The sequence below is a fragment of the Olea europaea genome, chromosome 12 (assembly GCF_002742605.1).
Source record: "Olea europaea var. sylvestris chromosome 12, O_europaea_v1, whole genome shotgun sequence".
NCBI classification, from domain to species: Eukaryota; Viridiplantae; Streptophyta; class Magnoliopsida; order Lamiales; family Oleaceae; genus Olea; species Olea europaea.
The window spans coordinates 27,679,055-27,692,988 of record NC_036248.1 but is presented as its reverse complement, the minus strand read 5'-3'; the positions used below and the strand labels follow the sequence as shown (position 1 = coordinate 27,692,988).

The window sequence follows — 13,934 nt, the reverse complement described above, 5'->3', positions numbered from 1 at the left end:
ATGAGTCATTTATATTAACTTACTTCTCTCTCTCTCTTGACCCCTTTCAAAAAATGGGGAAAATTGCAGTGGCGATTCCTATCATTTTTATATTTTACAAAATTTACCATTCATTTTGTACTACTCATAATCTCAAACCTTTTAAAAATATACATTTGTACTCCAACAATTAGTTGACCAAGAAAAGTGGGCTTTAACTAATTTTGATTATATTAAAAGGGGTAAAATGATACTTTGCATTTTTCTCCCAGTAAATAAGTTAAAAATAAATAAATAAACCATAAATAAAAAAATAAAATAAAAAGAAGAAGAAAGAAAATGGGGCATCATCATCTTTCCAACCCCCACCACTCCAAACAAGTCAAAATCGTTAGTGGTGGCCTATCGCCGTCCACTGGCCACCACCACACCCCCACTCCCACCTTCTTCCTCTACCTCCAATCATTCAAAACCAGAGAAACCATTCACAACCGCCAACATCGATCTCCTCACCACCACCATCACCATTGTTGGTAGCTACCCATTTTTAAACTACAAACTCAATTCAAAAAAAAAAAAAAAAAAAATCTGAAAATGCCTACATAGGATTCCAACATTAAGGGTGTGTTTGATTAGCATAGAAAATATCACCTAGAAAAGAAAATGTTTTCCATCTTTTGTGGAAAATAAAAACCACCTCTACTCAAAGAAAATGTTTTCCTTAAAAACAAGGAAAATTAGGCATATTTTCAAAAGTTGAAAAATGTTTTCTATGAAAAAAAATAGCAATCAAACACTCTAAATAGAAATTTAGGTGGAAAACTGATATTGTCCATGGAAAATTAATGTAATCAAACACACCATAAATTCAACAACCCTACTTGGAAAATCCAGAATGCTACTATGGAGATTGTATTCTAAAGCCCCAATCTAGTGGCTATGAAGAAAATGGGTGGCTATGAAAAAATTGTGAACATTCAATGGTGAAATCATTTCTTGAATCTATAAACTCTCGTTTCTTCGTTCGAGCACAGAAAAATAATGGAAAATTGAATCCCATGGAGCTAGGCGAACCTCGAGGAAACTTGTACTATCACGAGTAACCATTTTAGTTGCAATTGATGTTCCAATTAAGGTTGGTTGGCAGTTTGATTTGCTATGATTGGGTGCCTGGTTTGGTTGATTGTATTTCTGATTGGGGTAGTAGCGACTGCCTTTGAATGGTGATGTCGATGATGTGTGGGTGGCGATGGTTGCTGCCTTTGGGTTGTATTGTTGACAATGCGTGGGTAGCAGTGATGGCCAACCTTTGGGTGGCAATATCAACAGTCGGTGTGGGTGGGAACGGGGAAGAGTGGAGTAGGAGGAAGAAGGTTAATTTTTATTTTTTTGGTTTTTTAAATTTATTTTTAATGTGAGAAAAATATAAAGTTATCATTTTTAATTTTGGTCAAATTTGATCAGATTTTGACTTCCTCAATCGACTAATGGTGATTCCATCAAGTTGGACTTTAAATATATATTTTTAAAAGGTTTGAGATTGTAAGTGGTACAAAATAAGAGTTAGGGTAAAATCTAAAAAAAATGAAAAAGTTAGGAATCGCTGCTGCAATTTTCACAAAAATCCCAAATTAATTGCGAATAAATGCGTGTTAATTGTTCCAATGATCACTAAACTTAGGTCCATATTTTTGATTGATCACTGAACTTAGGTTCATTTTTCGATTGCTCACTAAACTTAGATTCATGTCATCAATTGCTAATTGAAATTTAAAATGTTGACTTTGGACCGCTGAATTTTGGAATATATCATACGTTACTTACTAAATTTTGAAAAATAACGAATTTATAATGAATAATGTATAACATTTTTTAAAATTTAATTAACAATGTACAATATTTTTTAAAATTCCGTGGTTAAAAGTCAACATTTTAAATTTTCACAAAAGGTTAAGTCACCATTGGATAATTATCTCAACAAATGCTGTAGTCTGTAGAAGAGAAAGCACCAGTGCGAGCGAGCGAAAGGGAGAATGGCAAATCAGGGCGGAGGACCTCCACCAGCGGCACAGATACCTACTAGTTTCGGCCACGAGCTTAGATCCTGCCTTCGCTGCCGTCTCGTCAAGACATACGACCAGGTTGGCTATACCCCCTTAAACCCTACCCGAAAGAAAAAGGGAAATTTTCTCGTTCCTGTTCTCTTTCTTGTCAATTAAGTACCGAATAAAAATGACAGTATTACTCCTATTTGAATTATTGTTGCAGTTTCGTGAATCCGGTTGCGAGAATTGCCCTTTCTTTCAGATGGAAGACGATCACGAGCGGGTTGTCGACTGCACCACTCCTAACTTTACTGGGTCTGTTTGTTTTTGGCATCGTTTTGCTTCCGAGTTTTTCGTTGGTTTTTCTTGCATCGCTAAAGTTTGTTACCCTTCATTCTTTGCATTTGTTTTTTCCCAAGTCCGAGGAGTAGAGTAGGGTTTTGGTAGGTCGACATTGACATGAATGGTATGATAAACGGTTTTGGGTAGTCGACCTCAAATTAATTGCGAATTCAGCCTAGTTTTTCCTTGTTTTATTCTTTTGCATAATTATGTTATTTCTGTATCTAACATTCTGTAGCTGTGTTTTATATACAGGATTATATCAGTCATGGACCCAACTAGGAGTTGGGCTGCCCGATGGCTCCGCATTGGTATGCTGTCACCCTACTACCTTTATTTTCGCAACCATTTGTACCAATATACTTGAAATTTTGTGCATAAATTAAATGATTCCAAGGTTAGGGTTTAGATCAAGGAGTATATAGACGATCCTCAATTTATTGCGGCAAGGGCTAAGTTTGTTGTAGCCCTTTCTCTATTATCCACATTTCTTCATGTTGCACCTACATAATTAAATTCTAATTCTAATGAATCTTTTGCGTGTTTCAATGGTGCACTTTAAAATTATACTTTTGCTGATTTTTAAATATATTTTATAGATATGTAATATTCTACATTTTTTTCTTCCATTCAGACCCGGACTCTGAAATTTAGTTTTCATGCTGCAATTGTTTGATACGAACAACAATGTTTCAGTTTGCAGCGGGCTTTGTAATGCTCATTGGGCTTCTTCTCCATACAGATTTTTTTTTTTCTTTTTTTTTCAACTGAAAAATGCCTGACAAATACCGTTGGATTATCAGATTTCTTGTTCTTGGAGAGTGGCGTGTTTTAATTTATAAATATTGTTGTCTACTTGTAAACACTACTGCTCGATCAGATTTTTCTATTTCTTTCTCGTTTCATTAAGTTTTATGGTGAAAGAACGAAGTCGTCACTCCTTGATCATGTTTTGTAAGTATTTTGTGAAGGCGGGGTTGGGATTTACATCCAGGTTGTGTGCCTTGGCCTAATTAAATGGGCTATTTATCTGCTTGTTATGCAAATTTAGCTGGCCAAAGTTGGACTTTAAGCTGAAGTCAATTCCTACTCACACGTTGTCCCCAAGTCATTTGACATGCTTCTTAGCTTCTTTAAAGAGCTTTACCTAGTTCGTCTATAATTTTTTTTTTATTTCTTTTGACATTCCAACCCCACTGTGATATTTCTTGGGTCTTTTACCTGTCTAGCTCTCGTCTAAAAGGCTTTGAACTTTATCCTCCTATGCTTAACCCTTTTTAAATTCTATTATCAATATCCAAGAAAAAGAAAGTTATACGGCTAAAACAAATATAACGACCGAAAGGGATTTAAGAATAAATTTGAAAACTTTTCTGTGTCTAATTATATGTGTGACACATTAATATAAATTGATGAACTTCAAGAGTACTCAGCGCATTCCTCCAGCCAAGAACTGGGAGGAAAATTATCCCTGGGCAGTCAAGTGATCTGAAATTGGGAAGATATTAGACCTCGCCTAATGGAAAAATACGTAGTTCCTCATGCTTATTCATGCTATGCATATTCTCAAGTCAGTAGCTTTTTATATTTTTTAACCCAAAAATTTGGATCACGTTAGATTGTATGATTCGTTTAACCTTTTTCAGGAAGATTTGCTCCTGGTTGTTACACTCTCGCGGTTTCTGAAGCACTTCCCCATGAAATGCAGGTATGCTATTTCCAGTAGTTGAATTCTTGACTATGAGCATCTTTGCATAAGCTTAAAAAGTTCACTTATAAGTAAATATTTTTTCTATTAGAGCATGCCTGGCTAAGCTTTAAAAGGTTACTTATAAGTTACAAGTAAATAAGTATTTAAAAAATATATATATATATTTTTATTGGTCAAAGTTGGGAAAAGTAAGTAACTTATTCTGCAACAAATGTAAGAGTTCATTCAAGATAGTAACTATGACTTGAAAATAAGAAAATTGTCACACATCCTTAAATATTCGGAAACAAACTTTTGTTCTTTCTAAGCTTTAGTCAACCATCCTCACACTTGAGCATCAAGAAACTTGAAACACCTGTGGTTATAGTGCCAGCAAAGTTTACAAACTAAAGTAATGAAATTTCTCGAAAATCAACCTTTGGGTTCTTTGTTAGCGATTTTATAAGCTGAAGCATCTTATTGGACGCCAGAAGGTTAAGCTATTAGAACACTCGGGCACCGTTCTTTTTTTTTTAAAACTTAAAACTCATTGCACAATGAGTACAGTAAGGACCTTTCAAGAAAATGAGGAATTTAATTAGTAGGAAATATTCCCAACGATCAAATAAGTTATATCTTGAATGTACCTCAAGTGCTTTGACTAATAATTTCCCTTTTTTTTTTGGTAGAATATTTGTGAAGAAGAGCGCATACCATATGTTCCGCCAAAACGTGGATGAGTTACTAGTCGAACATTGGCGGTCTGACTATCATTGTCGCACATTCAGTGTAGACAATTAAGCAGTTAGGAGGAAGCCTTGTAATGCTTGATTTACCTCGAACAATTTCTCAAATTACTCTTATCTTTTTATTTCGTTGAGAAGTGGTTTAACAAATGGAGCTTACGAATTTCATATATGATTTTTGTGCTTTTTGGTTCCTCATATTCCCTCAAGCAGTTGATACTCGGTCGAACTTGATTATTATAACGATTAAGCCACTTTCGCTTCCCTTCCTCCAAAAAATGGAAAAGAAACATAATGCAATTTCAAAAACAAAAATAGCGCTTGTAGGATAAAATTTTGCTGTAATTTTGTTAATTTTTCAATTGATTAAACTTAGAAATTTTAATTATATATTTTACGGAAATGTCAACTTTCTAATCATACGTTTTATTAAATGTCATCAAAATTCGTTAAATTATTTTTATCGTACAACCGGTTGGAGACCAATTTTCATTGTCTCCCAACTCGNTTTTTTTTTTTTTTTTTTTTTTTTGGCTTATTGGGTCTGCAAATAATAGATTTTCTGGATAGAAACACGCATCTATTGTGTTTTATTGAGAAGTTGTTGATTTATAAGTATGCTGAACGTGACAGTGGAATTGGGGGATACGTATATGGGGTACGAGAGATGGCTGCCGAGTCCACCAAAAGTGGAGAAGCCTCGCTCCACGTTCAATGCCACGTCATTGGCTTATATTGGAGATTGCATTTACGAGGTATGTCAACTTTTCGGATTGATCTCCTCATTTCAAATTAGTCGTCTCTATGGCTTCAAACCAAATTCGAAAGAAGACGTTGAATTTTAGTGGGAATGGTTATATCAATTCTACAATTTTGTTTTGTTAACTGGTTACATGGCTATGTTTTATTATACTGAAACAGTAACCTCAATAGTTAAAATAGGTTTTAGAGTGAAGCTCAGACTCGAATAAAAATACTGTAGTGTGGGAAGCATAAATAGAAGGAAGAGCGAGAGTGCAAAGTCTCAGCTAGGAGGCTATGGACAGTAAGGTTGTGACATTGTCTAGGCCCTGCACTGGAGTAATGGAAACTGAACACTGGTATGGGCATAGGAGCTAAACGTAACTTGTGCAAATGATACATTATGTTGTTGGACAAAGAGAGTCATATATATACAGGGAGGTCCAATCTATGCAACATTCCTCATCTTAACAAAGATTTTTATAAATGCCATACCTGGAGAAACATAGATGTTATATATAGGTATCTTATTAGTTATTTTATGTTCGAGACACGTGACAGATGGAAAGACTACATCGATCCAAAAGTAGAATGCCACTCTTGAACCTACCCTTTCAGTCTTAGTTCAATCTCAAACTTGCTACTTCTAGCTATGCTCTCATTTGCTGCACTTGATTCTTTCTTGGGGGAGACTTCAACTTTCCCCTAGAAGCACTTAAGCAACTTTGATCCACGATAGATAATTTTTTAGTCAGTTTATTTTGTTCTTTACATTCATTAACGATTTTTTATGTGGGGCCAAATTATTTATTTTTTAGATACGTGAGTTTATTTCGATGATGACTTCAACAATTTGGAGAGCACCAAGTAGTTTAAAAGTGTTGTACTATTTGGTTTGAAGATGGGATAAAATGTAGAAAATTTGAAAATTGAATGCAAGAAGCAGCCCTGGTGATAATTTTTCTCTAGTCTTTCATAAATGTACCGTGTCAAAATTTGGAGTGGAAACAAAGGACATAACAGATAGATATATAGCCCCCGTTTGGGCCCTATTTTTTGGGAAAAATGTGATTTGTAATAGTGATTTTTAAAGAATATGTGGTTAAAAAGTAAGGAAAAGTTTTTGGTTTATGCGCAAAATTATTTTATGTGAGAATGTGTGATCGAAAATGAGTTTAAAAAAAGGGGGCTCAAACAAGGGCATAGTCTAGTGCTCAATCTGAAGGTTGTGGTTTATAATCAAACTAGAACACAATTGTACTATGATTGCTATGTATGTTATAATTCTTTAGAAGGTTGTAAGCATATACATCTGTGTCACATCTTGTTAGTCTGTGTGTTTGAAAGAGATATCTGCCTTCTTTCAGGCTTGTTTTTTTAATACATTTCTCATTTCTTTTGCCTTGTGAATTACATGCAGCTATATGCTCGCAGGCACTTTTTGCTTCCTCCTTTGAACATTGAAGAATACAATGATCGTGTGATGGCAGTGGTTCGTTGTGAAACCCAGGTATGACTGTGATATCCTTTATATTGAGGAGTTTCGAAGATTTGCATTGATTAACGATGTTTTAGCATTTTTCCACCATGTACATTGCATTCAAACTTGTTTTCTTATTAACAAGGAGTTCTAACTGCATCAGCTTCACAAGTTGGTGGTACTTGTTCCACAGGGACTTAGCCTTTAGATACCTTTTAGTTCTGGGTTTATTTTCATTATTCATTTTCCGCTTTAAAAAAAAAAAAAAAAAATCTATGCTAAGCTTCACAAAGTGTGAGACTGTAGTGCTTGCTTCCCTCCCTCTCGCGTGTTTAATGCAAGTGCAATTGCGCAGATATGCTTGCAATACGCAGACCCTCTGAATGTTACATCCGTTTTCTGTCAATTAGATATTTATTAATCAATTAATTCCAGTAAAAAGTGGTACAAAATGATGTGGTTTGTGTTGAGGATTTTGCACAAGTTATAGTGTACCCAAGTGATTCTGTTTCATCATCCTTTTTAACAGTTCAACTGGTGGAATAGTAAATGGGTAAATGTGTTTAGTTGCATTTCTTATTATCTGAAATTTCTAAGAGAGACGAGAGAAACAAATGAGTAGTGTCCTTGCTCTGTTTCAGGATGCAATGCTGCAGAAGCTCATTAATGACAATTACTTATCACAAGAGGAAAGGTTTGTACTGTATGTGATTACATTCTTTCTTTCTTTTTTTTCCTCCTTTCCTCAATATGCTTAATGTGTAAATCTTGTTCCTGTCTGAAAGTAAATAATCTTTAGTGGGTTCTGGTCTTACTTTGAACAGACCATACCAAGCTAATCTCTATTCTGCCAACCGATACATGATAAAGGTTTAAGTTTCTAATTTACATGCAAAACTGCCAATTTTTTGTCTCATGAACTAGAATTTGTAGTGGCTTCCTGCCCAACTTTTTGCCGTAATTTTGAGTCTTGTTCATTTAACCTGATCAGTTGTTTCAGTGTTCAAGTATGACAGCACAGGCATGAATTCTGGCGCTAGTAACTTTTCTTTTCCATTTGAGATGAATTGGTTAGACTGGACTAAAAGTGATTGTATTTCTGTCGGTCTTGTTTAAAGTGTAACTTCATCTTGTTATTTTGAAAGCTAAACATCAAATTTTTTGTCGTTGCGAGTATTATGACTTCAAATGATTATGTTTGTAAGAGTTAATAAACTCCATCTGGAATTTAAGCAAAAAACTCAGTTTAGCTATTTGAATAATATAATATCTCAAATTGACGATTTCCAGTATATTTATATATTTTCACATCTGGTCCAAGAATTGGAAATACCACAATCACAGTTTATCCATGACTACTGAGTACAACTTAAGGACACGTAAGACAAATCATGACTTAGAATTTTCACTTGTAGGTAATCATCAAATCAGTCGTTAATCATTAATACAATCTAGCTTTAGCATAGAAAAATCATAAACTCTTAACGATGTGGACCGAGCTTAAGTGACTGTGGAAAGGTAAAGAAATTCATAGAGCATTTCAAATTCTGTAACCAAGTCATACTTAATTTTGTTTGTATTGGCTTATGACTTTTCTCGTTGTAAATCCTTTAACTTACAAACTTTTGCAGGGATGTGCTCCGTTGGGGAAGAAATATTGGTTCAGCCAAAACGAGGACAAAAAAGCGGGCAGGTGTAGCAGTTTACAATAGAGCATCTTCGCTGGAAACACTTGTTAGTTACCTTGGATCTTTTGCACAAAGAAAGAGGAATTGCATCTGGGTCGTCATTAGCATTTTACTTTCCTTTCAACTAAATATATACATATTATATATTTTATTTTTTTTATTTTATGTGCCCTTTCCAATTTTCCCCTGAGATTAATCGATACTTCCTGCCTACCATACTATCTAGCTATTAGGGTATGATATACTTTACAAACATGTTTCTGTTTTCAGTTTTTTTAGGTGGCAGTGAATGGGCAAGTTCATTGTCTAATGTTATTGTCATGGGTGGGTGCCATCTTAGTAACATTCATATTAGGGCCAAAGAAACCTTCATTGTCTCCTTTTTCATAACCTTATGCTGACATTTTCATGAGCTTTGGGACTTACGGGAGGTTTGACTTCATATTACTTTTTGAACCATCAATATTTTGGTTCATGTAAAAAACCTTTATATTTGTGTTTCCTTTTAATTCAATTTTGAACAAAATTCTAACTAAATTTTTAGTTGAAATAGAGTAGGTATGGAACTTGAATTCCAATGGAAAAAATGCTTTGACAGGCATGCTACTTTTCAAAATGATTAACATTCATGGTGTATGTTTCTTGACATGTTCTGATTCGACTTATAAAGGACTCTCATCATTCTGCTTCTACTAAATGACTCAAATATTGAAATCTTTATGTTTTGGTTTTAGTTCCCTTGTTTATTGTTATGCGTGCTACGAATTTGGTAGTGTTACCATTCAGATTCCTTTATGTACTTGAGATGGTTTTATGTGGATGAGATACGAGGGGCCAGTTCATGATTTGGAAACAATATTTATTTAATAGAAGTATTAACTAGTAATACTCATAATAGGTTGGTTACCTGTACCTGACAAACGTGCAGCGGTTGGAAGAGATCATGGTGAAATTAGGCTTTTCTGCCGATGCTTCTACACAGTTTATGGAAAAGAAATCAAATAGTAAGTTCCACACATTCTAACATTTAAAAAGCATGATTTTCATAACTCAATTTTTGTTGCACTTGTTATATCCTGCAATTATTGCCTATATATAATGAGATAATTTCTGTCTATGCTTATGATGGAGTTCACTTATTTTTGTATATGCTTTAATAATTTTTCTTATTCTCTTTCTTTTTACTTTCTCCAACTAAGGTTCTTGCTGCTTGTGAAACAATCCCCTCCACCCTGTGCTCTTTGAGCTGTTTTGCCATAAAACCTCTTAGTCACCTTCACTTTCTAAGGCACGATGGTTTTTCGAGAATAGCGTGGTAAACTCTGTTGGTAATCTAAGGGCCGGCTGATGTTTTACATGTATAACGTGCACCATTGTTGGTGTTCATCAGCATCAGAGATTAGAACGTAGTTGCTGTTTAGAATATGCAATCACTGATTCCTGAAAAGTTAAGCATACATGTTGGAATCCTCTCTCCCTTCTGTTAGAATCTCCCCAGAAAATGACATAAGATTATTGTATATCTGTTGTTTGTGAAAGTGGAAAAAGTGGAACTTTTTAGGTGCTATCATTTTGTTGGAAAAGACAGATATTAAAGTACATTTAGCCCCCGTTTGAATCTCATTACATTAAATTCCATTTTCTCTCTCCTATTTTCAACTACACAATCTTTCATAAAATAATATTACGCATAAACTGAAAATTTTTCCTTTTTGTTCAACCACTCATTTTTAAAAAAAACACTATTTCACTCATTTTCGTTTCCAAAAATTGGGGACAAAACGGGGGCTTACTTTATACATGAGAAACTGGGATTTGAAATGGTTTCTAAATGAAAAATTAAATAAACGAGAGTTTAAATGTCTTAACATTTAAAGAGGTCTGAATTCGTGCAATTCATGTCACTAAATCCAATGACTTGGAAAAATTAAAAACTAAAAAATAACTGCCTCTTGAAGGGGCAATAGAATAGGTTACCTCTTGTTATGGTGAGGATTGAATTATTGTTGTATATGTGTAACTGAATTTATAGCTCTTTTCTTCCATTTCCTACAGGCGGTGAGGATTTTTATACAAGTTTGCGCCATACGTCAGGCAAGATTCTATTTTGTCATTTGAACAGTCTTTGTTAGTTGTTACTAAGATATATACTAATTAAGCCTATGATTTCAAATTTTCAACTGGTCATTCCTTCCAAACTTTTATTTTTAGTCCCACTGGATTGGCTGCAAGTGCTTCCATTTTTTCCTTCAGCGACTTTCAAGCGTAATGCAGACACAATAGATATATAATCTGTAACTAAGAAGTTGATTTTGTTCTGCATATACATCATTTACTCCTTTTGGCAATTGTTTCTCGCGGATCAGCAGTTGAGATTAGCTAGTCTTTGTATTTAAATTTGCAATTTGTTTTATAAACACAGTGCTGCGTTTGTGTTGTAAGTCTACATAGGCGGCACCCTCGGCGGTGGCTCGGCATGGTTCAATTTTGGGGCAGCCCAGTATGGCTCCATGCGAGCCACTGCCTAGACTTTCAGGCTCGGCCCTAAAGTGTGCCCCACATCCCGGCCCACTTTTATACCTCTACTCTTCCATCTCTGACGATATTGGCGTTTCATAGCAGAATTCAGATTAAAATTAAGGCCCTGTTTGGGAGGAATTTTGAGAATTGATTTTTTGACCATTAGAAGAAAAGTAGGGTCCTTCTGTGATAGAAGAAGTCAAAAATTACGGTTGGAATAGTAAAATAACGGTAAAAAAATCAATTTTTTGGGGTAAAAAATCCCTTTCAAACGGGCCCTAACATGGATTGTTGGATTTAATTTGATTAAGTGACTGAAACTGATGTTGAAATTTTTGCTGCAGCCTTGTGATGAGTACAAAAGACTCCACAAGCCATCAAAAACCGAGACAAGTTCGCAATTCCTGTGGATAAAGGGACCCACCCTACCTGAGAAGATCCAAATGTCGTGGATGTGACTTTTACGTGGAACTTGTACCATGTGGCAAATCTATCCAATACAAGGGTAACAGTCCCATTTAGCTGCTCTTTTGGGCTATACAACCCTTATTGGACGAGGAACGCTATTAATGTGCATTATGCATTTACGCTTTGTATAGCTCATTGTAGTTTGGCTCTCGTGTCGGTCTGAATGAATAATCTTTTCGCAGTCGAGTCCACACTTTTCTTGTTTGTTGTACGCGAATTATTATAATTTCATCAACGGACATTTGGTCATGGAATAAATTAGTGTCGTCTGAATGTGCTTTTGAATCCCTCGACCCAAGCTTTTGTTTTTCAATATCTAATATATGCACAAAATCTTCATTCGAATCCTCCTCAAAATCCATAAGGGCTTTGTATAGGTTGTGTGTTGCATGTATGCACAACTTCAACTCAGCCGAGACATTGTTGTTTGTTGTTGAATGTTACTGTTTTCACGTGGCGGTCGAAGGAAAAAACAGAGACCAAAATAATTAATAAAAGAAATTAGATAAAGAAATCGAATTAAGGAATCCGCACTATTGTGGCCAATTACGTCCTTCAATGCTAAAAACCACTCTCCAAATTTATAAAAGGCGTAATAGTGAAAAATGTATGAATAATAGTACGTAATGGTGATAAATTAATGTTTAAATAAGTTTATAACTTGGGTATCCCAATGAAAGTAAATTGTCAATCTTAAATTTGATCAATAAAAAAATTAGGAACATTCTCAATGACTAACAATATCAAAAATTATTCAAATATTTAAGAGATCAACGCATTGTCCTTGAATATTTAATTAAGTTAAGCTAGTTTTTGTTTTTCAATTTTATGAGTTTTGGAGAATTTCAGAGCCTATTTGAGAGTGATTTTGATAATTGATTTTTTGATCGTTAGGAGAAAAATGGAGTTCACCTGTGAGAGAAGAAGTTCAATATGACGGCTGAAATAGTAAAATAACGGTCAAAAAATCAATTTTTTGGGTTAAAAAATTGCTCCAAAGAGGCCCTCAATCGAAACTAAATTGTGTAGCAAGCAAGTATTTTGATTAAAAGGTAGAAACCAATTTGCTCCTTTTCGAAGTTTGGAATCCAACTTCCTACTTAAGAATTAATTGAAAATCAACTTATAAATGGAAACTTTAAACTACCTGCTGCAGCACACACACACTCTCTCTGTCAGGTGTCAGTTTTTCGTTCTCCCCCCTGATTTTCCATTTCCATTGCGGCGAACCCTTTTCTTCTTTTTATCATATGTACTCTTCTTCTTCTTCTTCGAATTATTCATCCTCCCCAATGTTCACGCTCTTGTTCTCGTTTTTCTTTCTTTTTCTCTCTCTCTCTTCATTCTCATATTCTCTCTCTACACTTTCAAGAACATCAGGAATAATAACCACAAAAATGCACAACAAGCTCAAAAAATCCCATCTTTACATGTAAATAACATTGAAATTGATAAAAATAATGGCATCCATGAACCCGACCAGGTGAATTTGTCCTGTTCCATTCTTTCAAAGATCTTGCCTTCCAGTTCTGAAATGGGACTATAAGGATTTTTAATCCGTCGATGAGCTTATATGTGTGAATAATTGTGTATTGAATTAAAAGTTATCGAATTCGATTGAGCCCAATTAAAGTGATCTAATAAGATTTCGATTTTGGACTTTAATGTATCCAATTAAAGCATGGGTTTACATGTGTAGAGACCGGGCCCAAATCCTAATTCTATGATGGACCGAATTAGGTCATAGGGCGTCGCTATATAAATACGGTTATGGTTCCCAAATCAAACATACGTATTATTCATTCTCTACTGCATTCCATCACAGAGAGAAAAAGAACACTGCGTGTAGATTTGGAAGACTATACGCGAAATTCATTATTGCATTAACCATAACTGATTCAGGTACGCTTCCGCTTTAATTCTTGTATTTCTTGATGATTTAACATGAAAAATTCGGTGATTTAAAACATTAAATTATCCTACAAGTGGTATCAGAGCCTTTTCATGTTGAATAATTAAGAATCAAATAATTTATTTGGTTCTTGCAATATTCTTTTGAAGTTTTCAAATTTAACAAATTTGGATCTATTTTTGTTGAATTTGAAAACATTGCGATATGTTATTCTTGATCGTCTTTCTTTATTTGGATTAAAATAAAAATTGCGGTTCAAGAAAAATTCAGATTTAGAATTGTAGAATTTTTGGGATTAAAAAAAAAATATATATATATATTGG

The 13,934-nt window shown here is 34.5% G+C and overlaps 2 protein-coding genes across 14 annotated transcripts; both read left to right on the top strand.

The window, feature by feature from the left end:
• Positions 1–1,931: 1,931 nt before the first annotated feature.
• Positions 1,932–4,974, top strand: LOC111406263 (transcription elongation factor SPT4 homolog 1-like). The gene is made up of 5 exons (XM_023035588.1): positions 1,932–2,120; positions 2,248–2,339; positions 2,622–2,677; positions 4,013–4,074; positions 4,746–4,974. Exons 1-5 carry the CDS (start codon positions 2,013–2,015, stop codon positions 4,794–4,796), a joined length of 369 nt encoding a protein of 122 aa, XP_022891356.1. The 5' UTR covers positions 1,932–2,012; the 3' UTR covers positions 4,797–4,974.
• Positions 4,975–5,409: 435 nt separating this feature from the next.
• Positions 5,410–11,984, top strand: LOC111406261 (mini-ribonuclease 3). 13 transcript variants are annotated; one of them, XM_023035581.1, is made up of 7 exons: positions 5,410–5,557; positions 6,964–7,053; positions 7,665–7,726; positions 8,655–8,805; positions 9,610–9,715; positions 10,767–10,805; positions 11,576–11,984. In XM_023035581.1, the coding sequence occupies exons 1-7, from the start codon at positions 5,420–5,422 to the stop codon at positions 11,581–11,583; spliced, it is 594 nt and encodes a 197-aa protein (XP_022891349.1). In that variant the 5' UTR covers positions 5,410–5,419; the 3' UTR covers positions 11,584–11,984. The 13 variants fall into 13 exon arrangements, with proteins under 13 accessions (XP_022891349.1, XP_022891342.1, XP_022891343.1 ...); XM_023035574.1 differs by having other exon boundaries at positions 10,744–10,804; positions 11,572–11,984; XM_023035575.1 differs by having other exon boundaries at positions 10,744–10,805.
• The last annotated feature ends 1,950 nt before the right edge of the window (positions 11,985–13,934 follow it).

Bases quoted from the DNA above. Each gene is read 5' to 3' on its own strand.
- LOC111406263 (XM_023035588.1), top strand. From the start codon at position 2,013: ATGGCAAATCAGGGCGGAGGACCTCCACCAGCGGCACAGATACCTACT. The intron at 2,121-2,247 runs GTTGGCTATACC...TTATTGTTGCAG, and splicing joins TCGTCAAGACATACGACCAG to TTTCGTGAATCCGGTTGCGA. The intron at 2,340-2,621 runs GTCTGTTTGTTT...TTTTATATACAG, and splicing joins ACCACTCCTAACTTTACTGG to GATTATATCAGTCATGGACC.
- LOC111406261 (XM_023035574.1), top strand. From the start codon at position 5,420: ATGCTGAACGTGACAGTGGAATTGGGGGATACGTATATGGGGTACGAG. The intron at 9,716-10,743 runs GTAAGTTCCACA...CTGAATTTATAG, and splicing joins TATGGAAAAGAAATCAAATA to CTCTTTTCTTCCATTTCCTA. The intron at 10,805-11,571 runs GGCAAGATTCTA...GAAATTTTTGCT, and splicing joins CAAGTTTGCGCCATACGTCA to GCAGCCTTGTGATGAGTACA.